Consider the following 26,487-nt stretch of genomic DNA (forward strand, 5'->3'; position numbering starts at 1 on the left):
CTTCGAAACCCTTCATCCAAATCATTGATGTATATTGTAAATAGCTGCGTTCCCAGCACCGAGCCTTGCGGTATCCCACTAGTCACTGCCTGCCATTCTGAAAGGGACCCGTTAATCCCTACTCTCTGTTTCCTGTCTGCCCAACCAATTTTCCATCCATGTCAGCACTCCACCCCCAATATGATGTGCCCTAATTTTGCCCACTAATCTCCTATGTGGGACATTATCAAATGCTTTCTGAAAGTCCAGGTACACTACATCCACTGGCTCTCCCTTGTCCATTTTCCAAGTCACATCTTCAAAAATTGCCGGTGCTCCAGCAGGTGGTCAAGGCGGGTGAAGCCATTACCACAGAACATCAGACATTGAAGGTTAGCATGCAGGTACAGCAGGCTGTGAAGAAAGCTAATGGCATGCTGGCCTTCATAAGAGGAGTTGAGTATAGGAGACAAGAGGTCCTTCTGCAGTTGTACAGGTGAGACCACACCTGGAGTATTGTGTGCAGCTCCAAATTTGAGGGAGGAAATTCGTGCTATTGAGGAAGTGCAGCGTAGGTTCACAAGGTTAATTCCAGGGATGGCGGGACTGTCATAAGTTGAAAGAATGAAGCGGTAAAGGCTGTATACACTGGAGTTTAGAAGGATGAGAGGGAATCTTATTGAAATATAAGATTATTAAGGGATTGGACACGCTAGATGCAGGAAACATGTTCCCGATGTTGGGGGAAGTCCAGAACCAGAGGCCACGGTTTACGAATAAGGGGTAGGCCATTTAAAACGGAGATGAGGAAATACTTGTTCACCCAGTGAGTTGTGAATGTGTGGAATTCCCTGCCGCAGAAGGCAGTGGAGGCCAATTCTCTGGTTGCTTTTAAAAGAGAGAGTTAGATAGAGCACTTAAAGATAGTGAGGCAGGGGATATGGTGAGAGGGCAGGAACGCGGTACCGATAGTGGATGATCAGCAATGATCCCAGTGAATGGTGGCGCTGGCTCGAAGGGCTGGATGGCCTCCTGCACCTATTGTTTGTACATATTGCTACTGTTTGTACATATATATCTTTTACTGTTCCATTATTCTATGTTCGCTCTTCTGGGTGAGATGCTAACTGCATTTCGTTGCCTCTGTACTGTACACAGCACAATGACAATAAAGAGTGAATCTGAATCTGGTTGTCTATTGACGGGCAGGGGAAGGGACGCTCACCGCTGGTGCTGCCACAGGCTGGTCATGCGGGTGAAATCCTCGCCACAATCAGCACACACATGTCGATGTCCGATCAGCTCGGACCTTACACCCCATCCAAAGAATGGAACCACATTCTCCACAGGGCCAAGGAGGGCTTATATTTTGTGTCTACCTATCACTTACCAGGCTTTGTCCAGCCCCCATCTCTTTTTTCAGCTTCCTCCCCCCACTCACTCCAATCAGTCTGAAGAAGAGTCCCAACTCAAAACTTTGAGTTAGGACATGGTTGACCTGCTGAGTTCTACCGGCACTTTGGAGGGGAATGGATAGGCGCGTGTCGGGTCTGCATCCTTCTTTAGACTGATGGGAGTCAGGGGAGAAAGCTGGAAAAAAAGAGATGGGGTCGGGACAAACTCCAGCACTTCATTAGGAGGGCGGGGGGGGTCTCCTTAATTTGAAGAATTCAATGTTCATGTCATTGGGCTTTAACCTCCAGTTTGTGTGGCACCTCACTCTGGCAATGGAGGAGGCCCAGGACAGAAAGATCAGTGTGGGAGTGGGAAGGGGAGTTAAAATGGTTGGTAACCGGGAGATCCAGCAGGCCTTGGTGGACCTAGCGCAAGTATAGGGTGGAATGCACGCTCAGTCTAGGTACTAGGAACAGCAGGTGTTGGTAAATTGGATTAGTAAGTATGCAGATGATACCAAGATAGGGGGTGTTGTGGATAATGAAGAGGATTTCCAAAGTCTACAGAGTGTTTTAGGCCATTTGGAAAAAATGGGCTGAAAGATGGCAGATGGAGTTTAATGCTGATAAATGTGAGGTGCTACACCTTGGCAGGACAAATCAAAATAGGACGTACATGGTAAATGGTAGGGAATTGAAGAATACAGTTGAACAGATGGATCTGGGAATAACCGTGCATAGTTCCTTGAAGGTGTAATCTCATATAGATAGGGTGGTAAAGAAAGCTTTTGGTATGCTAGCCTTTATAAATCAGAGCATTGAGTATAGAAGCTGGGATGTAATGTTAAAATTGTACAAGGCATTGGTGAGACCAAATCTGGAGTATGGTGTACAATTTTGGTCACCCAGTTACAGGAAGGAATGTCAACAAAATAGAGAGAGCACAGAGGAGATTTACTAGAATGTTGCCTGGGTTTCAACAACTAAGTTACAGAGATAGGTTGAATAAGTTAGGTCCTTATTCTCTGGAGCGTAGAAGGTTAAGGGGGGACTTGATAGAGGTCTTTAAAATGATGAGAGGGATAGACAGAGTTGATGTGGACAAGCTTTTCCCTTTGAGAATAGGGAAGATTCAAACAAGAGGACATGACTTGAGAATTAAGGGACAGAAGTTTAGGGGTAACATGAGGGGGAACTTCTTTACTCAGAGAGTGGTAGCGGTGTGGAATGAGCTTCCAGTGGAAGTGGTGTCGGCAGGTTCATTGGTATCATTTAAAAATAACTTGGATAGGCATATGGATGAGAAGGGAATGGAGGGTTATGGTATGAGTGCAGGCAGCTGGGACTAAGAGAAAAAAGTTGGTCGGCACGGACTTGTAGGGCCGAGATGGCCTGTTTCCGTGCTGTAATTGTTATATGGTTATACGGTTTACAAAAAGAGACACAATCTCCAAGAGTAACTTGCACCTCTGGAGAGCATGGACAGGCAACATTCTAGGTCAGGACCCTTCTTCAGACTGCTTGGTCTGGGGGGCGGGTGGAGAAAGTTGAAAAGGAGGTGGAGTGGTCGCCTTAGATTCCCTTCCCTCTACAGATGTGGCCGGACCCACTGAGTTCCTCCACCATATTAGAGGGAATGGACAGGCAAAGTTTTGAGTTAGGACCCTTCTTCAGACTGATTGGAGAGAGTGGGGGGAAGAAGCTGGAAAAGAGAGATGGGGGCTGGGCAAAGCCTGGTAAGTGATAGTTGGACACAAAATGCTGGAGTAATTCAGCGGGACAGGCAGCATCTCGAGAGAGAAGGAATGGGTGACGTTTCAGGCTGAGACCCTTCTTCACAAGTGATAGGTAAATATAGGTGAGGGAGACACAAGAAACTGCAGATACTGGAATTTAGTTAGATGCACAGAATCTGTTGCCCAGAGTGTGGGAATCGAAGACCAGATGACAAGGGTTCAAGGTGAAGGGGAAAAGATTTAATAGGAATCTGAAAGGTAACTTTTTCACACAAAGCAGGGCTCGACATTAGCGGTTGACCGGTTGCCAATGGCTACCCACAGCCCCGTCGGGGAACCTAAATGCCATTTTGCCCGGCTTGGCAAGCACCCTGGACACCTGAGCGGGGCCCCTCTCTATCTTTCTCTCTCTCCCTGTCACTCTCCCTCCACCCACTATCGTGTCCGTGTCTCGGGTCTCCGCCTGCTCCTCTCCGCGGTGCACATGGGCACAACCACGGCCAGCAACAAAGATCCTATAGCGAGGATCATTGGCCAGCACATCATCTGCTGTGGTTGTGCGCATGTGCTGCCCTGCACATGCACACTGCCACTGCAACTGGTCGGCTTTGACCACTTTCTCCCTCCCTTTGCATGGATCCTGTTCTCGGGCACTGTCTGTGTTGAATTTGCACATTCTCCCTGCAACCGTGTGGGTTTCCTCCCACATCCCAAAGAAGCATTGGCTTTGTAGGTTAACTTGTCTCTGTAAAATTGCCGCTAATGTGTAGGGAGTGGGTGAGGAAAGTGGGATAACAGAACTTGTGTGAATGGGGAGACAAAAATGCTGGAGAAACTCAGCGGGTGAGGCAGCATCTATGGAGCAAGGAAAATAGGCGATGTTTTGGGTAGAGACTCTTCTTCAAACTGATTAGAGCGTGCGGGGGGAGGGGGGAGAAGATAGGAAGAGGCAGAGACAGTGAGCTGAGGGAGAGTTGGGAAGCGGAGGAGAAAGCAGGGACTACTTGAAATTGGAGGTCAATGTTCATACCGCTGGGGTGTAAACTGCCCAAGCAAAATATGAGGTGAGGCTCCTCCAAAATATGGTGGGGCTCACTCTGGCCATGGAGGAGGCCCAGGACAAAAAAGTCGGATTCGGAATGGGAGGGGAAGTTGAAGTGCTGAGCCACCAGGAGATCAGGTTGGTTATTGCGAACCCAGCGGAGGTGTTGGGCAAAGCGATCGCAAGCCTATGCTTGGTCTCACCAATGTAGAGCAGCTGACACCAAGAGCAGCGGATGCAAGGAGGTTGGTGAACCTCTGCCGCACCTGGAAAGACGGCTTGGGTCCTTGAATGGAGTGAAGGGGGGAGGTAAAGCGACAAGTGCAGCATTTCCTGCGGTTGCAAGGGTAAGTGCCAGGAGAGGGGATGGTTTGCGTGGGAAGGGACAAAATGACCAGGGAGTTACGGAGAGAGCGGTCTCTATGGAAAGCCGACAGGGGAGGAGATGGGAAGATGTGGCTCGTGGTGGGATCCCGTTGGTAGACAAAGCTGGAGAATCTCAGCGGGTGAGGGAGCATCTATGGAGCAAAGGAATCGGCGACGTTTCGGGTTGAGACCCTTCTTCAGACTGATGTCGGCGAGGGGGGAGGGGTGGTCGGGAAAAAGAAAGGAAGAGGCGGAGATTATGGGAGAGCTGGGAATGGGAGGGGAAGGAAGGAGAATGTTCATACCGCTGGGGTGTAAACTACCCAAGCAAAATATGAGGTGCCGTTCCTCCAATTTGCAGTGGGCCTCACTTTGGCCATGGAGGAGGCCCAGGATAGACGTCGGATTCAGAATGGGAGGGGGAGTTGAAGTGTTGAGCCACTGGGAGATCAGGTTGGTTATTGCGAACTGAGTGTAGTAGGTGTTGTGCGAAGCGATCGCCAAGCCTGCGCTTGGTCTCTCTGAGGTTGATCATACGCTGAATAATCCAACCAGAATTTTGTTTAGTAGTGGTAAGAAATAATAGAAATTGCATTCATTGCAACGTGGAAAAGGAGATGAGATGCTGTATTGTCATTTTGCTGCATGTCATTGTGGTATATATCCTGTCTTGATTGGTGAATATGTTTAGTTTGTGACTTTATTTGAAGCAGAAATAATATATGAATGCTCCATTGACCATAATTCTGACTGGTAACTACGCACTTTGTCCGAGCACATTAACTACGCGTCATGCAAGCCGTCTTAAATGACCACCTAAACTGTCATTTGGCAACGTAAAAAGCTGCCTAGGTTGCCCAGCTGGCAACAGGGGAAAAAGTTATGCGAGAGCCCGGCAAAGGGTGGTGGGTGTATGGAACGAGCTGCCAGAGGTAACTGAGGCTGGGACTATTCCAACATCTAAGAAACAACTAGACAGGTACATGGATGGGAAAAGTTTGGAGGGATATGGAGCAAACGCAGGCACGTGGGACTAATGTAGCTGGGACATGTTGGTAGCTGTGGGCAAGTTGGGCGGAATGGCCTGTATCCGCACTGTATGGCTCGAACACGTAGTGCTGCAGTAACTCAGCGGGTCAGGCAGCATCTGTGGAGAACACGGATGGGTGACGTTTCACAGAGTGCTGCAGTAACTCAGCGGGTCAGGCAGCATCTGTGGAGAACATGGATGCGTGACGTTTCACAGAGTGCTGGAATAACTCAGCGGGTCAGGCAGCATCTGTGGAGAACATGGATAGGTAACTTTTATGGTTGAGACCCTTCTTCAGACTGACACGATGTTAACAGATGAGGGGGTGATCGGCAGGTGAGTGGAGTAAGTGAAAGAGGCAAGAGAAAATAAGGAGATAAAAGGGTGTGAGGTAAGGAGAGAGGAATGTATGTGTGCAGCTTTAAGGGCCATTGATCAGGTAGCATTTGGAGTATTGCATACAGTTCTGGTCACTCCATTACAGGACTGATGTGGAGGCTTTGGGGAAGGTGCAGAGATGGTTAACCAGAATGGTTAAAAAACAAGGAACTGCAGATGCTGGTTTTCAAAAAAGGACACAAAATGCTGGAGTAGCTCAGCGGGGCAGGCAGCATCTCTGGGGGGAAAGAATTGGTGATGTTTTGGGTTGAGATTGAAGAGGGTCTCGACCTGAAACATTACCCGTTCCTTCCAGCATTTTGTGCCTACCTAAACAGTGCCTATCCACATTGCGGTGTGCCAGCAGGCTGGATAAGCGGACAAAGGCCTTGCCACAGAGCGGGCAGGTGAAAGGGCGCTGGCCAGTGTGCACGTGCCGGTGCTCCAGCAGGTGGTCAAGGCGGGTGTAGCCGTGAACACAGGATGGGCAGGGGAAGGGGCGCTCACTGCTGTGGGTACACTGGTGCTGCCATAGGCTGGACATGCGGGTGAAACCCTCGCCACATTCAACGCACTCAAAGAGTCTCTCTCCGGTGTGTATCCGCTAGTTCTCCCGCAGCCCCCGTGCTCTCTTGAAACTCTTGCCGCAGTGGGAGCAGCTGCTCACCGGCGTGAGCCCGCCGGTGCTGCCGCAACCCCCGGGAGCTATCACACGACTCACCGCAGTACGGGCAGTCGTAGAGCTGGCCGTTGGTGTGCACGCGCTGGTGAGACAAGGCATGGAGGCGCAGTCGCTACAGGTGTAGGGCCGCTCCCCGGTGTGGGTGTGCTGATGGGACATAAGGTTGGTGGAGCGTGTGAAGCCCTTGCTGCACTGAGTGCAGGTCTAGGGCCGCTCCCCGGTGTGCAGGCGCCTGTGCACCTTCAGGTGCTTGGACATCTTGAAGCCTTTGCCACAATCGGAACAGATGAAGGGCCGCTCGCTGCTGTGCACCTGCTGGTGCACCTGCAGCACCTGCTCTCCTGCTGCAGTTGGAGCATTCAAAGGGGCGTTCTCCCGTGTGCACCCGCTCGAGGTCTCCAGCAGGCTCGGGTACAGCCAGACCTTGCCACACACGTCGCACTCATAACGCTTCTCCTGTTGTGTCCAGTCATGCGATCCTCCATGGAAGCTCAGCCCTTCAAAGCTCAGCCCGCACACCGAGTAGATGGGGGGGGGGACGACGACTCACCGGCACCCTGACAGCCCGCAATGACCGCTCACGTCCCTGTCTCTCCGTCAACAGCAACACCTCCTAAACCCTGCAGGAGGGGAACACAGAGGGTCAACAAGCTGGCAAACAGGACATTACTAACGCAAGAACATTACTGGTGCTTGAAGGGGGAGATGGGGAGGGGACCGGGAGATAAGTTGAATGGGGAAGATGCGAGGGGGAAGGAGGGGGGTGGTGATGAGGAGGCAAGGGGAGGGAAGTGTGGAAGGGGATGAAGACGGTGGAAGTGAGGGGAGAGGGGTTACGAGGGGAGAGCGGGAGGATGGGAGTTGAGTGAGGGGAGAGGGGATGAAGGGAGGGAGTGAGGACGCAAGTGGGAGAAGGGGGGCTGCACGACCAGCGCACTGACGTCACCGCCAATCCGAGGGGGGACTGTCGACCACGCACCCTGCAATTGCGCAGAGTCACATGGGGGGGGGGCAGCATGCATCATGGGAAGAAGGTAACACGGTGCTGGAGTCACTCAGCGGGTCGGGCAACTTCAGTGGAGAGAGGGAATGCGTGACGTTTGTGGTCGAGACCCTTCTTCAGTCTGATGGGAAGTACAGAGATAAGGAAGTGTAAGGAGTGACAACAGGACAAAGGGAATGGAGTTGAAGGAAAATGTAGAATATATCATTGTTAGTTGGGAGAAGGTAACAGGCAATAGGTGCAGGAGTAGGCCATTCAGCCCTTCGAACCAGCACCGCCATTCAATATGATCATGGCTGATCATCCAGAATCTGAGTATCCCGTTCCTGCGTTTTCCCCACATCCCTTGATTCCGTTAGCTTTTGAACTAAATCTAACTTGAAAATCCAGTCTTGAAAAACTCCAGTGATTAAGCAAGTTCAGTATTCTGACTGCGCATGCCCAGGCCATAGGTCACTCGCTGCAAACATTCTCGACGGCTGTGCTGCTGTGTGGGTGCAGGTCTGCGTTTCGCCCGTGGTTGGGCCCGGGTCTCTGGCACTGCGGGCACTGTTAAGTTGCTGCTGGACCTTCCCCGTCCCCTCCCGGGTGTCCCGTCTATGTCCGGGAGTGTCCGGAGTTTTCCGGGTTGGCCCTGAGCTGGCCCCGGACTTGCAGCCGGCGTGAGCTGGGCAGACACTGGCTCCAGCTCGTCTCTGCCTGTCCCACCGGGTTGGTCGGCAGCCCTGGACTGGTAGGGCGCTGGCCCTGAGCGGTGGTGGCCCTGGACTTGCAGCCAGCGTGAGGGGGAGGGGGTGGGGGGTCGCTGGCTCCTGCTCGGCTCCAGCTCCCAGGGGGGCTATTCCTGGGCGGGCCGGGGACCGTCGGCTGCGCCTCTCGCCTTGTCCAGTGACTGTCGGCGCCTCGGTGCCGGCCGGAGCCGAGCGCCGGTCATCGGTGGGGATGCACACGGGATGCTGCGGTGGCTCGGCCGGTCAGGCAACATCTCTGGCGAAGGGTCTCGACCTGAAACGTCATCCATTCCCTTTCTCCGGGGATGCTGCCTGTCCCGCTGAGTTGCTGCAGCGTTTTGTGTCCCCCCGTTGATGGCTGGTGCTCGGCTTTCACCGGTGCCCGGGTGAGTTGGACGGCGGTCTCTGGTTGCGGCGGCGAATGCGGCTGTGTGTGTGTGTGTGTGTGTGTGTGTGTGCGTGCGTGCGTAACGCAGAGATTTCCCCCATTTCCGTAGAGATTTCACTATTACATCTATATATCCACTCCTCATTAAATGTCATCGTGTTTATGTACCCATTTTTAATAAAATCCTCCCCTCCCTCTACTCCCCTCATCCTCCCATCCCCATCCCTCTCTTCCCAACCCCTTACCTCTCTCCCCTTCCCTCCCCCACCCCCTCTCTCTCTTTCCCCAACCCCCTTCCATCCCCCACACCCTTCCCTCTCCTCCACCCCCTTCCCCTTCCCCACTCTTCCCCTTCCTCCACACTGTTCCCCCTCTACTACCCCCAACCCTATCTCCCCCCTCGCCTCCCTCCCCCCCCTCCCCCACCTCTCTCCCCTCCTCTCTCTCCCCTCCCCTCCCCTTCTCTCCTCTACCTCTCCATCTCCCTCTCCTCACCCCTCTCACTCTCCTTCCCCCCTCCTCCTCCCACTCCCATCCCTCTCCCCACCCTTCCCTACCCCACTGTCCCTCTTTCTCTCCACTCCCCCTAGACCTCCCTCCCAACTCTTACACCTCACCCCTCTCTCCCCAACCCTCTCTCTCCCCTCATTCCCCCTCTCTCCCCCCCCTCCCTACCCCTCTGACCCTCTTGCATCACTCCCAACTCCTCTCCCCCTCCCTCCACACTCTTCCCTACTCTCCTACCCCCCCTCTCCCTTCCCCCCTCTCCCACACCTCTCTTCCTCCCCATCCCTCTCTCCCTCCCCCTCCACCAGCCCTCTCTTCTCCCCCTCTCCGTCCCCTCTCTTCACCCCTCCCTCCATCTCCTCCCCCTCCTCCGTCTCTCCCACCCCTCCCTCCCCCCATCCCTCCCCCTCCTCTCTCCCCCTCCTCCCCCCCCTCTCCCCCCCCCTCTCTCCCTCATCTCCCTCTCTCCCCTCTCCCTCCCCCCTCCCTCCCCCCCTCCCCCTCCCCATCCCTCTCCCCCTCCCCACCCCTCTCTCCTCCCCCTCTCCATCTCACCCCTCTCCTTCTCCCCCCCCCCTCCTCCTCCCACCCCTCTTCCCTTTCTTCCCCCCCCCCTTCCCCCTCTCCCCCCCTCCCCTTCCCTTCCTTCCCTCCCCCACCCCTTCCCCCTCCCCACTCTACCCCTCCCTCCACACTCTAACCCCCTCCCTCCACACTCCTCCTCCTCTCTCCCCTACCCCCCCACATCTCTCCCCCTCCACTCTCTCCTCCCCCTCCCTCCCCTCCTCCTCACCCCTCCCCTCCCCTCCCTCACCACTATTATCCCTCTCCCCTACCCCCCCCCCCCCTCCCACCCCCACTCTTCCCCCCCCCCCTATCACTCTCCCCTCCCGCCACACTCTTCCACTCTCTCTCCCCTTCCTTCCTCCCTCCCTCCCCTCCCCTCCCCCCTCCTCCCTCTTTCCCCTTCTCCCACCCCCTCCCTCCCCCACCCCTCTCCCCCAATCTCCTCCTCCTCCCCGTCCCCCCTCTCCATCCCCATCTCCCCCCACCCCCCCTTCCCCTCTCTCTTGCACCACTCCCCGCTACCACTCACCCCACCCCCTACACCTCTACCCACCCCCTTCCTGCCCTCCCCGCTCTCCTCCCACTCCCCATCCCCCTCTCTCTCTCCCCCTACCCCCTCTCCTCTCCCTCCCAAATCTCTCCCGTTCCTCCTCCCCCTCTCCCTTCCTTCCCCTCTTCTTCTCCCCCTCCCCATCCCCATCCCCCCTCTCTCCCCCTCCCCCCTCTCTCCTCTCCCTCCAAATCTCTCCCGTTCCTCCTCCCCCTATCCCTTCCTTCCCCTCTTCTCCCCCTCCCCCTTCCCCCCTCCCCCCACCTGTGTGTTTGGGGGGGGTGGGTTAGTGTGAGTGTGATGCCGCAGCCCCCACTCGCAAACGAGCGTTGGGGAAACAGACCCAACGGGTCTGCACTTGGTCTAGTTCACTTATAAAACTCGTGTGTGTGTGACTTTGTTTGTGGGTCAATGTCAGATTAGATTTTCAGATTTTTCACCTCCTGCTGGCCAGCCACCACAACGGCTCTCCTCCAATAACGCCGACATTTTCCCTAACGGCTGCTGCCGCCCAGCCTTCCTCCACTGCCCCCCGGCCCGGATCTGTCACGCTGGCTCAAGCCAAAAACCGGCTGTTCCCCCGCTGCTTTTCGCCGTCTTCTGTAGGAGGACGGCGAAAAGCAGCGGGGGAACAGCCGATCTTTGGCTTCAGCCAGCGTGACAGAGCCAGCGCATCAACGGCCTGTCGGCCCGCAGGCGCGTTGAGGGCGTACGCAGCGGCTAGACGGGCGTATGCAGGCTCTTGACCAAAGATCTTATAGCGAAGATCTTTGCTCTTGACGGCGTAGGCCTGGCCCGCAGGCTCACTCGGCATCACGCCCGCCCACTCCACGCTCCCCCTCCCCGTACTTGGGGTCCTCTGGCAGCTCGTTCCAGATACCCACCACCATGTGTGTGAAAAGTGTCCTCGGGTTTCAATAAAATCTCTCTCCTCTCGCCTCACACGTCCTCTGGTTCTGTATTTCCCTACGTCGGGTAAAAGACTCCACGCAACTACTTAATTTTCCGCCATGATAAAGGGAGGGTTTGCAGGATCTGATACAACTGTAAGATCATCATTCAGCCTCCTGGAATAACATTATAGCCTGCCTGCCTCTTATCCCCCCACCCCGCGCCACGACCCTATTTACTAAGGCATTTGTGGGGGGCACAGCAGTGACGGCACCAAACTATGGATGCTGTCATGCAGAATTTGTACATTCTCTCTGTGATGACCTGTATTTCCTCTGGGTCAAGATCCTGCCCTGGTTTTACTTTCCCAAATGCGACACCTCGCGCATATTAAACTCTCCTAACCGCTCCCTAGCCATTTGCCAAATTGTTCAAGATCCTGCTGTAATTTGTGATACTCATCTCCGTTATCTATGATACCACCCACTATCCCCAAATTTACTAATGAAGTATTTCCCTCCTTTCATATTACAGTGTACATCAGACAGAAATTGTCTAAAACGTTTCTGAATATCAGTGAGACTACAAGTCTAGTACGTCTGTTTCAATAGACAATAGGTGCAGGAGTAGAGGCCATTCGGCCCTTCGAGCCAGGACCGCATTTAATGTGATCATGGCTGATCATCCCCAATCAGTACCCTGTTCCTGCCTTCTCCCCATATCCCCTGACTCCGCGATTTTTAAGAGCCCTATCTAGCTCCTACTTGAACGCATCCAGAGAAGCTGCCCCCATAGCCCTCTGAGGCAGAGAATACCACAGGTTCACTACTCTCTGTGAGAAAAAAGTGTTTCCTCGTCTTCGTTCTAAATGTCTTACTCCTTATTCTTAAACTGTGGCCCCTGGTTCTGGTCTCCCCCAACATCGGGGAAATGTTTCCTGCCTCTAGCTGTCCAAGCCCTTAACAATCTTATATGTTTCAATTAGATATCCTCTCATCCTTCTAAACTCCAGTGTTCAAGCCCAGCTGCTCCATTCTCTCAGCATATGACAGTCTCGGGAATTAACCTTGTAAACCTACGCTGCACTCCCCCAATAGCAAGAATGTCCTTCCTCAAATTAGGGGACCAAAACTGTACACAGTATTTTCAATCGGTAGTTTCAATAAAATGACATGCAGCAGTTTATTTTGCACTTAGTCAATAACATAACCCTTATAAAACACTGAATGAAATAATGATTGGTGAAGGAAAAGATACACAACATTTCACAAATTAATCACAATAGCACCCAATTGATAAAGTAGCGTCTAAGAAATAGTCTGGAATGTCACAGTGATTCATTGTGTGAAGTTCAGTGGCTAGAAAGGTTTGATTGGAGACTGGTCATAATACATAGGTGTACTTCAAAAAGGGCTTGAATAAACATTCCTACTCCGAAGTAATCGCTGCACCATCTTGAACAATTTGATCATAATTTCCCCGATCAAATCAACCCAGAGATTAGTGAGTAAGATTCTCGTTCTCAGAATGCTGCCCAATCCGAGCTCCTCCTGGGCTATTCCTGTCTCTGCATTTGCACAGGGCTCAACCTGGAGGTATGCAGGCTGAGATGTCCTGCAGATCAATTGACAAGGCGAGGGCGCTCGAGATACATCAGTATGAATTGGGCCCAGCTTGTCCACACGGGTGGCAGCGTACCCCTTTGAACAGGATGGCCAGGATTCAGGAAATTGATCAAAAATATAACCATGCCGAGGATGGAAATATTTCTTCTTGGAATTGTCACAGTTTAATATTTAATCCTTTTCTGAGTCCGCGCAGAGACTTCAGTTGATTCTGTCCGTCTGAACTGATCGGATTCCCCTGGAGTCTGAAACAGATTGAAGAGTAAAGAGAATAAGGAGATTGAACATTAGTGTCAATAACAGGGAATTGAGTTAATATTTCATAGAAACGTAGAAACATAGAACATAGGTGCAGGAGGAGGCTATTTGGTCCCTCGAGCCAGCACCGCCATTCATTGTGATCATGGCTGATCGTCCCCTATCAATAACCTGTGCCTGCCTTCTCCCCATATCCCTTGATTCCACTAGCCACTAGAATTCTATCTAACTCTCTCTTAGATCCATCCAGTGACTTGGCCTCCACTGCCCTCTGTGGCAGGGAATTCCATAAATTCACAACTCTCTGGGTGAAAAAGTTTTTTCTTACCTCAGTCTTAAATGACCTCCTCTATATTCTGAGACTGTGTCCCCTGGTTCTGGACTTGCCCAACATTGGGACCATTTCTACTGCATCTAGCTTGTCCAGTCCTTTTATAATTGTATATGTTCCTATAAGATACCCTCTCATCCTTCTAAACTCCAGTGAATACAAGCCTAGTCTTTTCAATCTTTCCTCATAAGACATTCCCGCCATCCCAGGGATCAATCTCCTGAACCTATGCTGCACTGCCTCAATCACATGGATGTCCTTCCTCAAATTAGGAGACCAGAACTGTACACAATACTCCAGATGTGGTCTCACCAGAGCACTATATAACTGCAGAAGAACCTCTTTACTCCTATACTGAAATCCTCTTGTTGTGAAGGCCAACATTTCATTAGCTTTCTTCACTGCCTGCTGAACCTGTAAGCCCACTTTCAGTGACCGGTGTACATGGATGCCCATGGCTCACTGCACCTCCCCCTTACCTAACCTAACCCCATTGAGATAATAATCTGCCCCCTTGTTTTTGCCGCCAAAGTGGATCTCTTCACATTTATCTATATTATACCGCATCTGCCCACTCACTGGTCAGTCTGCAACCTCCTAACGTCCTCTTCAGAGCTCTGCCAACCAGCTTTGTGTCATCCGCAAACTTGCTAGTGATGCTCCTAATTCCCTCTTCCAAAGCATTAATATATATGGTAAACAGTTGCGGCCCCAACACCGAGCGTTGCGGCACTCCACTCGCCACTGCCTGCCATTCTGAAAAGCACCCGTTCACTCCTACTCTTTGCTTCCGGACTGGCAACCAATTTTCTATCCATATCATTCCTGGGCGTGTACACCTCTGAAGATCTTTCCTGGTCCGAGAACACTAATGCAATTATCAATAAAGCTCATCAGCGCCTCTACTTCCTGAGAAGATTACTGAGAGTCGGTTTGTCAAGGAAGACTCTCTCTAACTTCTACAGGTGCACAGTAGAGAGCATGCTGACCGGTTGCATTGTGGCTTGGTTCGGCAATTTGAGCGTCCTGGAGAGGAAAAGACTACAAAAAGTAGTAAACACTGCCCATCCCATCATCGGCTCTGACCTTCCGTCCATCGAGGGGATTTATCGCAGTCGCTGCCTCAAAAAGGCTGGCAGTATCATCAAAGACACGCACCATCCTGGCCACATTCTCATCTCCCTGCTACCTTCAGGTAGAAAGTACACTAGCCTGAAGATTGCAACAAGCAGGTTCAGGAATGGCTACTTCCCCACAGCCATCAGGCTATTAAATCTAGCTCGGACAAAACTCTTGATTATTAGGAACCCATTTTCTGTTATGTGCACTTTATCAGTTTATTTATTCATGTGTGTATATATTTATATTATGGTATATGGACACACTGATCTGTTTTGTAGTAAATGCCTACTATGCTCTATGTACTGAAGCAAAGCAAGAATTTCATTGTCCTATACAGGGACACATGACAATAAACTCACTTGAACTTGATATCAACATCCTACCCCCAATACCATGTGCTCTAATTTCAACCACATTTACAGACAAATATCACCAGAAAAGCATCAAATCCACAGATACTTTATCACGTAACACTGTAACACACTTACACGATCTGCTTCAAATTCTTGCGTTTCTCAATGAGGCGGCGGAGAGTGGGAACAGATACGTCTGTGAAAGAGTTTGCTCCCAGATCCACAACTTTCAGTGAATGCATTTTCCTGAGACACGAAGAGAGATCCTCCTTGCATGAATCTGTCAAGCCATTGTTATACAGCCTGAGGATCAGACAGAGAAATAACAGCAGTTAGAGTCAGCGGGGACTGTGGCCCTTTCTCCCAACAACATTAGTCCCACCTGCCTGCGTTTGGTCCACATTCCTCCAAACCTGTATCATCCATGTGCCTGTCTAGCTGTTTCTTAAACGTTGGGATAGTCGCAGCTTCAACAACCTCCTCTGGCAGCTTGTTCCATACACCCACCACCCTTTGTATGACATGCCAGCACTGGTTATTTCACTAATGGTAACGCTAATTACATAAGGTCATGGAATTATGGAGTTCCTGTACATCAGGGAAATAGACCACTCGGCCAAACACACCCAAAACAGCCAATGGCCACCTTTACGTTTCAACCCGGTCTGCCGCTACTAAGCACGAGCCTTCTATGTCATGATTGGTCAGGACAGTTGTGAATTGCTGCCAATAACTCAGCTTCCACCAATCTTTCTGGCAACACATTGCAGATACAACTCAATGGGTAAAAACGGTTGCCTCCGACCCCCATAAACCTCTCACACATCACTGGAATTTGATATCCCCAATTTTACTACACCTGATCGAGGGAAAAGCTCATGTCATCTACTCTAAAGGGCCTGTCCCACAGGCGCCATTTGTGCGCCACGCAGGTGGCACGCGAGGATTCTGCGAATAAAGTTCAGTAACTTTTTTAGAACTTTTAAGAATGTTATTCCCCATCTGTTCACCATCAGCAACACACCCCATCACCATGACACAAAAAAACCCAGAAAATCATAGAGCAGGGAAAATGATAGAGCAAGAAAAATGGGCAGTTGACCTGCTGTTCACAAAATTAGGAAAGGCAGACAGTGAAATGTCGAAATTTCCTAAGAGTAGCTAGTTTCCATGGAAACATAGAAAAATACGTGCAGGAGTAGGCCTTTCTAAAATCAAGAAACCGTTCCTGCCTTTCCCCCCATATCCCTTGATTCCCTTAGCCCCAAGAGCTAAATCTAAATCTCTCTTCAAAACATCCACTGCTTTCTGTGGCAGAGAATTCCACAGATTCACAACCCTCTGGGTGAACAAAAATGGCATGAAAGTGTTGGGACGATCACCTCTGCCCATGCTGTATGCGTCTATAACTGGTAAATTAGTAGGTGAGGCAACATCTCTGGAGCACATAGGTAATGTTCAGCCATACCCGTCTGGGGCACAAGGAAGAGAAGGGGGAAAGGGACGTTACTTAACATTCCAGAATATAATGTTTACACCATTGTGCTGGCAACAATACTGATACTTACTCCAGTTCCTGCAGTTTACATTGTTGGTTCCCCAGGGCCTCAGAGAAACGTTTTATCCCCGGATCTCCAAGTAGGTTATCGCCCAGTGACAGAACTTTCAGCGAGCAGTTTGTGACAAGAGCAGAGGCCAGATCCTCACTGCACGACTCTGTGAGACCGACGTCCCATAAACTGAGGACATAAGACAAGAATGTAAGAGAAGGACATTGTCAGCACAAGTTAAAATAGTACAGCACCCGAACAGTCCCTTTGACCCACAATGTGTGGTGAACATGATGCCAAGATCATCTCATCTGCTTCCATATAATTCATACCGCTCCATTTCGTGATCATTGACATGCCTTTCCAAAAGTATCTTAAATACCAATATCACATCTACCTCAATTGTGTAAAAGACCTTTCCAAGCACATCTCCGTTAAACTTTGTCTGCCTCACCTGGAAGCTATGCCCTCTGGTATTTGTTTTTCAATCTTGGGAAAAGGTTTATGGCTGTCTATCCTATCTATGCATCTCGTAATGTTGTATGTCATTCCTCCCCCCCCCCCCCCCCATACGTTTGTGTGTTGGAGAGAAAACAATACATTCTGTCCAAACCGCTCCCTGTATCTGATAATCTAGGCATAATTGCCTAATCTAGGCACAATAATGATCAACTTCCTCTGCAACCTTTCCAAAGCCTACACATCCATCCAGTAACGGCATGCAAAACTCCAAATGTTTCCTATCAAACGTCCATTCAAGCTGCATCATGAATTCCTGACTCTTGTACTCAATGCCCCACCTATGAAAGCAAGCATAACATGTGTCCTCTTGACCATTGTCCGACTGAATGCCTCGCCAGCGAGCACGACCTCCCATGGCCAACCTGGAAGACACTCAACAGATTACGAGTGGAGCAGGGGAGATGCAAAGCACTTATGAAAGCATGGAACTACCAGGCAGAAGACACATGCAGCTGTGGAGCAGTACAGACAATGTCCCACCTACTGGAGTGTGACGACTCCGCTCAGTGCCGCCCCCAGGACCTGGCTGAACCGACCCGACCAGCTGTGACCTGCGCCAGATACTGGCAGAATGACATCTGACATTGCAACAGACTCGAAGAAGAAGAAGAAGACCACTGTCTAATTCTGTTTCAACTATCAGGGAGATATGAACTTGGACCCAAAGATCACATGTACATCAATGCTGTTAAGGGTCATGCCATTAATTGCATATTTTCTCTCACATTTGATTGAAAGGCAACACAACAGACTTGATCAGATTAAACACCGGAAACATTTGAATATTTAAAAATAAATCGTTATGCTCCCACCCCCACTTAAAATTTCAGTCATTGTTATCTATATTACTAAAAGTCTGAACTTATAACCATATAACAATTACAGCACAGAAACAGGTCATCTCGGCCCTACAAGTTCGTGCCAAACAATTATTTTCCCTCAGTCCCACCTGCCTGCACTCATACCATAACCCTCCATTCCCTTCTGATCCATATGCCTATCCAATTTTTTTTGACCGCTTTTGGCCCACTGTGCTACGATTTCTGAGAGAACGCCGCCACCAACGACCGTAATTTTTGGCCACCTCGCTCAGAGCCCCCCTCCACCAGAGGAGTTTTCCCATCGATGAAAAATCAGAGAGATATTAATGTTTCTAAAAAAATACCCATTCTCTCTGCTCCCCCCGCTGGTGGCAGGGGGAGGGACCATAAAACCCGGAAGTGTAGTGCCTCACTCAGTCACTGCCAGACCCAGGAAGCAAGAGGGTCATGGCAGAGAGCTGATAATAACACTGAACGCACGTCTACTCCATGGTGAGTCCCCTCAATGCGGCTCTAAAGTGGCTGCAGCCCAATTGTTTGCGTCGCCTTTTTAATATCTTTGTGTTCACAACATGAATCTTGGTTGTCAGGTGGCTGCAGCCCAATTGTTTGCTTTCGTTTTTTAACAAGTTTGTGTTCACAAAATGAATTTTGGTTGTCAGGTGGCTGCAGCCCAATTGTTTGCCTCGCCTTTTTTTAACATGTTTGTATTCACAAAATGAATTTTGGTTGTCGAGTGGCTGCAGCCCAATTGTTTGCCTCGCCGTTTTAAAAAGTTTGTGTTCATAAAATGAATTTTGGTTGGTGGGTGGCTGCAGCCAAATTGTTTGCCTTGGCTTGGCTTTTAAAATCTTTGCAACAGTACCTTCGGCCCGCAACACCCATACTAGCGCAAAAGAAAGCCCCCCCCCCCTACAGCCCCTCCACTGGCGAGCAATATTGGAATTGTTGGGGGGTGGAATAATGCGTTGGTGACCAGCCCTCCCTTGTGATGCTGGGACCCAACGGGTCCCTCTTTGTCTAGTTGATCATATAGTTATTCATATGGATGTATATATAACCACTTCAATATAATACAATTTAATTTCAGTCTCTATTTCATTTTGAATACAACAATCACTCGCCGTTTGGTACTTACTGCAGTTTCTGTATTTTGCAGTCTGGATTCTTCAAAGCCTCAGATACCAACTTCACTCCGGGTGTTCCCAGTGCATTAGAACTCAGAGAAACATTTATCAGAGAACAGTTTGTCTTGAGAGCGGAGACGAGATCCTTGGCACCAGAATCCGTCAGACCGATACTACATAGCCTGGATGGACACAAAATGCTGGAGTAACTCAACGGGTCAGGCAGCATCTCTGGAGAAAATGAATAGGTGACATTTCAGGCAAAAAAGAAAAGGACAGGACACAGAGTTGCCAAGATATGACGTTCGGAAGGGTCGAGTCCTTAATGGCCCATTGTTGGCTCGGGAAGATGTGCTGTCAACACTGATACAAGGATGCGAACAGTGGAAGGAGTAGGTTGACTAGATCTGGGATGGGGACGGGGGGACGGGGGGGGGTGGTGATTCCAGGAGTTAATTGGGATTAAATAATCCAATTTCATAGTTTCTACAATTTGCATGTGACCTCACTGTGACAGTGGAGGTGGCTCAGCACGAAAAGAGATTTTGGGAATCGGATGGGGAGTTAAAATATTTGCCAACCGGGAGATTGCGTAGGCCTGGGCAACTGGGAGTCAGTGTTCAGCGAAATGATCTCCAAGTCTACACTTGATCTCACCAATATATAGGAGCTCACACCAGGAGCACCGGATACAGTAGATGAGTTTGGAGGAGGCGCATGTAAACTTTGACCTCAACTGAAATTACAGTCGGCGTCGCTGGATGCAGTCACGGGGGGGGGGGGGGGGGGGGGGGGGGGGGGGGGGGGGGGGGGGGGGGGGGGGGGGGGGGGGGTGGGGTGGTGCAAGGACAAGTTTTGTGTATCCTGCGAGTTGCGAAGGGAAACGGTCTGTGCAGAAAGCAGAAATGGGTGGAGATGAGAAGATATAACAAGTGGTAGGATCCCGGTTGACTTGATGAAAATGTTGCATGATGTGTTGTATGCGATGCCTGATGGGGTGAAAGTTGAGGAGTAGGGGAACTCTATCCCTGTTGCGACTGGGGGGGGGGAGGGGGAGCAAGAAACAACGAAATGGAGGATTGTGTGAGGGTCTTATCTATGATGAAAGTGGGATATTCCTGTTCCCGAATGAAAGAGGACATCTCGGATGTCTGAGCATGGAACACCGCATCTTGGGAGTAGATGCAGTGGAGATAAAGGAATTGGAATTCGGGGAGAGTGTCTTTGCAAGAGCCAGTGTGGGAAGAACTGTCATCCATACAACTATGGGAATCAGTAGGTCTATGATAGGCGTCAGTTGATTGTCTATCTGCTGCGATGGAAACACACATTTCCTGCAATGGAACCATCACAGGCAATAGACTAACGACTGATAGTATAAACCAGCATGCGCAGTTCCTTTGTACATAACCTGAAGTTCAGAGAAAAACATTTCTAATCCGTGTCAATTTTTCTCTGTTCCTCATCTCAAATCCGCTCATACAGCAAACATGAGTGCACATAATTGAACCAATTAATGCCATAAACATTTGTCAATATCAGGCACCCAATATTGAACACAATTTCTCGCACTCCAGTACTTACCTTAGAGTTTGTATTTTGCAATCTGTGTTCCTCAGAGCAGCACACAGTAGTTTCACTCCCGAATCTCCCAGTTTATTGTTATCTAGTCCCAGTTCCATCAGCGAGCCATTTGCACTGAGCGCAGAGACGAGTGTCGTCATGCAAGAAGCTGTTAAACTGTTATTTTTCAGCCTAGTGATCAATAAGATGTGACAAAAGCAGAGAGAGTCATTAAGCGGTTCAAAAAACAAAAACTCACGTCGCAGCGGCCTCTGCAGTCCATCTGTCTTTTTGTTATTTTTTGTCCCGTTTTAATGTAGTTTTTATTTTTTTGATGGGGTATGTGTGTGTGTGTGGGGGGGCGTGGGGTGGGGACTTTTAAAATCTTACCCCTGCACGGAGAACCCGACCTTTTCCCTGTCGGGTCTCCGTTGCCGTTGGGGCTGCAACGTGGAGCGGCCTCCAGCAGGAACGTCCTGGGGCTGCAGTCACGGAGCTACTCACCATCGTAAAGCTGGCCGAGTCCGGAGCGGGAGGAGCGGTGGTGGTGCACTGCTGCGACCCGACCCTCGGTGATTCGGAGGCTTACCGCAGGTCTTGTGGATGGTGATATCGGGAGCCCGCGGGTCCCTGCTGGGAGACCGCTTTTCGGGGCTTCCGCAAAGGCGACTTCTCCCGCCCGAGTAGCGGGGTCGAGGATGACCTGGAGCGGGGCTTTTCATCATCGCCCGGCGTGACTTCAACGGCTGCGGGACTTTGCCAGCGCCCGCCGGGGGCTCCAACAACAAGACCTGGAGCGCGGTCTTGCATCACCCGGCGCGGCGTTAATGGCCGCGGGACAATTGTCCTCGCCCGCCGGGGGCTCTGACTTTGACTCTGACATCGGGGGGGAGAGGGAAGTGCAGGGGGGAGATACTTTTTTTTTGCCTTCCATCACAGCGAGGAGGAGATGCGCTGTGATGGATGTTTGTGTAAATTGTGTTGTGTCTTGAGACTTTTTTTCTTGTATGTATGACTGCAGAAACAACATTTCATTTGAGCCTCTATGAGGTTCAAGTGACAAATAAATTGTATTATATTGTGTATTGTGTAAATTGCCAATATTCACTGACGACCTATGAATAACGTTTCTCGTACCATGTTGTTTTAGAAACAATCTATTAGAGTATTTTACTTACTCCAATTTCTGTATTTTATTTTCCGAGTTCTTCAGAGGCTCAGATAGATGATTCACACCCACATCTCCCAGTTTGTTATCCTTAAAATCAAGCTCCATCAGCGAACGGTTTGCGGCAAGAGCAGTGGCAAATTCGGCAATTGGAGAAGCGGTGAGGCCATTATTTCCCAATCTGGGCAACATAACCAAAATAAAAAGCATGGGTTCGGAACATTGTGAGATTTCACCAGTAATTCTTTGAATTGCATTGCGTTTCATCATAAACTAGTTCCCGTAAGCGAGTTCGGTATTCCGTCTGCATATGCCCAGGTCATAGGTCACTCGTGATAAACATTCTTGGCAGTTGTGAATGTACACAAACCTACATTTCATCCATAGTCAGGATCAAACCCGGGTCTCCGGCACTGCAAGCGCTGTTGAATTGCTACCCGACCGTCCCCGTCCCCTCACAAGTGTTCCATCCCTGTCCCGGGGGTGGCCGGAGATGTCTGGGGTGACCCTGGATTGACGGGACACCGGCGCGAAGCATTGGCGGCCCAGGCTTGCAGCCAACGCGGGTAAGGAGCGCTAAATCGACTGCTGGTGTCCCATCAGTCCAGGGCTGTCGGTTAACCTGGCTGGACAGGCAGAGTTGAGCTGGAGTTAGCTCTTCTTCTCCATGTTGGCTGTATGCCTGGGCCACCCCTGTTGCCGAGAATGTTTATCACGAGAGATCTTTGACAAATCCCATGAATTCTTGCGTTTATCGGAATACCGAACATGTTATCAGGGGGTCATGACCCAAAACGTTACCTATTCCTTTTCTCCAGATATGCTTTTTGACCCGCTGAGTTACTTCAACTTTTTGTGTCTATACAATACTCGCATACATCGCGAACTCCAGGACTTACCCCAGTCTCTGGATTTCACAGTTCGGATCCCTCAGAGCGACAGACACCAGCTTCATGGTTGAATCTCCCAGGTCATTATTTCCCAATCTAAACCAAACCAAACAACAAACCCGACAAGTTGAACCAAGTTGAACCAGACGACTGATGTGATATAATTTATTTCATTCAAATTAGTCATTAAACACATCAATGCATTTAGGCAATTAGTAACCAGATTATGTCACTACATTTCACTATTGACAGCATACAGTCTTTGAGTCCAAATCCATTTGTGTTAAAGTTTTCTTATAAATCAATGATTTATGAATGTTTCTCTGGGAAGTCTCATTTCCCAATTTCCTCCTGGGGCTTAGATCATATATGCAAATATTTGAATTTTGCTGTGATATCCTTGTCTTAATTGCGGCATATCAATGAAATGGATGAATGATGAAATAAATTAATATTGATTTGGTTAAAAATAATTTGTTTCAAAATTCAGTCGTTTGAGGATCTTTTGGAAATTCCGAGAGGCAGTTTGTTTCATTTGTTAACCACCTTGTGAATGTAAATGTATCGCAGAGATTTATGTAAAATCATTCCCTTCTCAACTTAAACCTCTGACCTCTAGCTCTTGATTCCCTTACCCCGGGGACAAAAGAGTGTATTGAGCCCTTCCATTCCTCTCATGGTTTTATACACCAGTGCTCAGCCACCTGCGCTCAATGGAATAAAGTCCATGGAGTTAATAGCGGGCCCACCAGAACAGAATGTAATACTTCAAGTTCTGCCTCACCAAAGTCTTGTACAACTGCAATGTAACATTGAAACCTGTATACTCATTCCCCAGACTGAAGACTGGCATCTTGCCAAACGCCGTTTTCACCCAATCTATGCATCTCAGAGAACTATGTATAACTACTCCCAAATCCCTCTGTCCCCCACAAGTGGCCTTTCTCCCTGGCAGGCGTATAATGCTATTAGTGCTTCTAAGCACTATAATTAAATTTAAAAAAAACCTTCTTTAGACATAAAAACATAGTTAGTTTGAATATCAATGACACCAGTCTGATCCCCAAACCTAATAAGTAGGCAATCAAAATATTTAGAGTTACCGCAAGTGGTGACACTTATGCAGCCTGGGTTCCAGACGCTGTAGTCCTTCACTTTGGATGTGGCAGCTCTCCAAATCGAGGTGTTTTATTGTATCGCAGCAGCCAATGACATGAGACAGGACTGCACAGTCAATCGGGGTCAGTCGCAATCCACTGAATGAAAGTGTTTCCACAGATCCCAGTGCGTTCCGAGCCAGTCCACTATTATGAGACTCAAACAGGTAGTGCATTGTGTTCAGGAGACTCCTCTTGCCAGCTTCACACTCTGCGTTTCCAGCCTGGCGTTTAACCTCCTCCTTCACCCAGTCAATCACCTGGTAGGTAATTTCATTAGGAAATGGACCCAGAAACTCCCCCAGGCACCGTGTTGACAATGAGGAGGAGAGACCAGCAACAAACCGGAGAAATATCTCAAATCTCCCGTCTGTCGTGCTGTGGGATTCGGTGAGGAGTCTCCGAAGATCCTCAGAATATGGAGTCAGGAATTGCGCGAGTGCAGCTACAAACTCTTGGATGGTGAGGTGAGGGAATGTGTACACCACATTCTGAACAGAATGATCTCTGTCCAATAATTCCATCAGAAAGCCAGACAGGAACTGGGAAGGCTGCAGATTGTACTTGGCCAAATCTCCATCTGTAAACACAATTTTCTTCTCCGATACACCTGTAAAGGCCATCTGACCAAGCCTCAGTAACACCTCACGGAGGTTCTCAGTCTCTGGCTTAGGGCCGTGGTTTTGCAGGATGTTGTAAATATAGTAGGAATATAATTGGGTGATGGTCTTGGGAACTCGGTTAGAGTCCTTATGTCTTTGTGTGAAGAAGGGGCCCAGTGTCAAGCCAAGGATCGAGCAGTAGGAGGGGTTGTAGCTCATGGTGTACAGGATCTCGTTCTCTTTCACGTGTTTGAAAACAGCTGCAGCCACCGACTGATCTTCAAAATGCCTGGTGAAATATTCCTTCCGTTGCTCACCAACAAATCCCAGGATTTCAGCACACACACTAACCTTTGCCTTTTCCAATAAATGTAGTGCACATGGACGGGTGGTCACTAGCACTGAACACCCTGGGAGCAGCTTGTGCTGGATTAAACTGTACACAATGTCAGACACTTCACACCACCACTCGGGATCTGGGCACTGGTGCTTAGGTTCTGTATCTCTCCGACTGTCAGCAAAATCGATTCTGCCCTTGAATTCATCCAAACCATCGAATATAAACAGCAATCCATCTGGATTCTTCCAGACCTCTCCCAGGATATTCCCAAAGTAAGGGTACTGTTCCAGAACCAATTCTTTCAGGGTAATTTGAGAGTTAATGGTGTTTAAATCCCGGAATCTGAAACTGAAGACAAACTGGAAGTGTTGGTATATTTTCCCCGTGGCCCAGTCATGAACAATCTTTTGCACCATTGTTGTTTTTCCAATCCCCGTAACTCCGGCCACTATTGCAAAACTCCCAGAGTTCACTTCGGTCGCTGACACCAAGTTTCTAGATTCGTATCCGAAAAAACGCCAGATTTGGTCCCAATAAGACACGTTTTGGAAAAAGCAGCTCTGAAACAATTGATCAATCCGGATTTTTTCCAACTCTCTCTGGAGCCATTTCACTCTGCACTTCTCATGGTCCCGGCCTCTTGCCAGCAACTCATGTTCCACCAGGCTCCGATCTCGAACAGTAGAGATGACCGTGAGCGCAGCGTATTGATCGACCAACTGGAAATCCTTAACCTTTTCCCTCATCAGGATTGTGTTCACACTCAATGTTTCAGTCCGTGCCCGCAGAGTCTCCTTGTGATCCTTTTGAAGATCTTTATTTTGGAAATAAAGGCAATGGTTGAGACAATATTAATGCTAAAGATGGAATCAAGGACCAAGATGACCAAGAACCAAATAGTGGGCGGCGCGACTCTCGTCAGCAGCGGCCTCTGCAGCCCGTCCGCGCTTTATTATTTTCTGTCTGTTTTTATGTAGTTTTTTTGTTTTTTTTTGTTGGGGTGTGTGTGTGGGGGGGTGGGGTGGGAGGGAGGGGGAAACTTTTAAATCTCTCCCTGCACGGGAGACCCGACCTTTTCTTTGTCGGGCCTCCGTTATCGTTGGGGCTGCAATGAGGAGCGGCCTCCAACAGGAAGAGACCGGGGACTCTGGTGCCGACGACTCACCTCACCGTCGCGGAGCTGGCCGAGTCCGTAGCGGGTGGAGCGGTGGTGGAGCGCTGCTGCTGCTGCAGCCCGACCTCCGGAGATTCGGAGGCTGCAACTGCGGGTCTGGCGGACGGCGGCACCAGGAGCCCACGGGTCCCTGGAGGGAGACCACTTTTTCAGGGCTCTCGCAACGGCGACTTCTCCCGCCCGAGTTGCGGGGTCGAGGAGCTCCTGAAGCGGGGCCTTACAGCACCGCCCCGCGAGGCTTGGAATGGCCGCGGGACTCTGCGAGCGCACGCCGGGGGCTCTAACACCAAGACCCGGTGTGCGACCTCGCACCACCAGGCGTGGCTTTAATGGCCGCGGGACAATCGCCATCGCCAGCCGGGGGATTTGACTTTGACTCTGACATCGGGGGGGGGGGGGGGGGGGGGGGGGAGAGAGTGCAGTGGAGAGATAAGTTTATTTGGCCTTCCATCACAGCAATGTGATGGATGTTTATGTAAATTGTGTTGTGTCTTGGGTCTATTTGTTTGTAATGTATGGCTGCAGAAACGGCATTTCGTTTGGACCTCAAGGGGTCCAAATGACAATTAAATGTATCTTGTATCTTGAAATGTAATGTGCATGAAAATGAGCAATGACTGAGAAACATGCTAAATAAGTG

General features: G+C 50.0%; 1 protein-coding gene across 1 annotated transcript in view; it reads right to left on the minus strand.

Moving 5' to 3' along the window:
• LOC129693513 (uncharacterized) overlaps positions 1-26,487 on the minus strand; it is a gene marked incomplete at its 3' end in the record, with an annotated part of 77,052 nt that overhangs the window by 33,819 nt on the left and 16,746 nt on the right. The window contains exons 6-17 of the mRNA XM_055630325.1: positions 23,678-25,487; positions 22,584-22,670; positions 21,695-21,865; positions 20,538-20,708; positions 18,965-19,135; positions 17,284-17,367; positions 16,502-16,672; positions 15,071-15,236; positions 8,072-8,566; positions 6,848-7,063; positions 6,593-6,754; positions 6,256-6,451 (exon numbers count right to left, since the gene is read on the minus strand). Coding sequence (XP_055486300.1) covers positions 6,256-6,451; positions 6,593-6,754; positions 6,848-7,063; positions 8,072-8,566; positions 15,071-15,236; positions 16,502-16,672; positions 17,284-17,367; positions 18,965-19,135; positions 20,538-20,708; positions 21,695-21,865; positions 22,584-22,670; positions 23,678-25,487 — 3,900 coding nt within the window. The remainder of the gene's footprint in view (positions 1-6,255; positions 6,452-6,592; positions 6,755-6,847; positions 7,064-8,071; positions 8,567-15,070; positions 15,237-16,501; positions 16,673-17,283; positions 17,368-18,964; positions 19,136-20,537; positions 20,709-21,694; positions 21,866-22,583; positions 22,671-23,677; positions 25,488-26,487) is intronic.

This window comes from Leucoraja erinacea, unplaced genomic scaffold, assembly GCF_028641065.1.
Source record: "Leucoraja erinacea ecotype New England unplaced genomic scaffold, Leri_hhj_1 Leri_321S, whole genome shotgun sequence".
NCBI lineage: Eukaryota > Metazoa > Chordata > Chondrichthyes > Rajiformes > Rajidae > Leucoraja > Leucoraja erinaceus.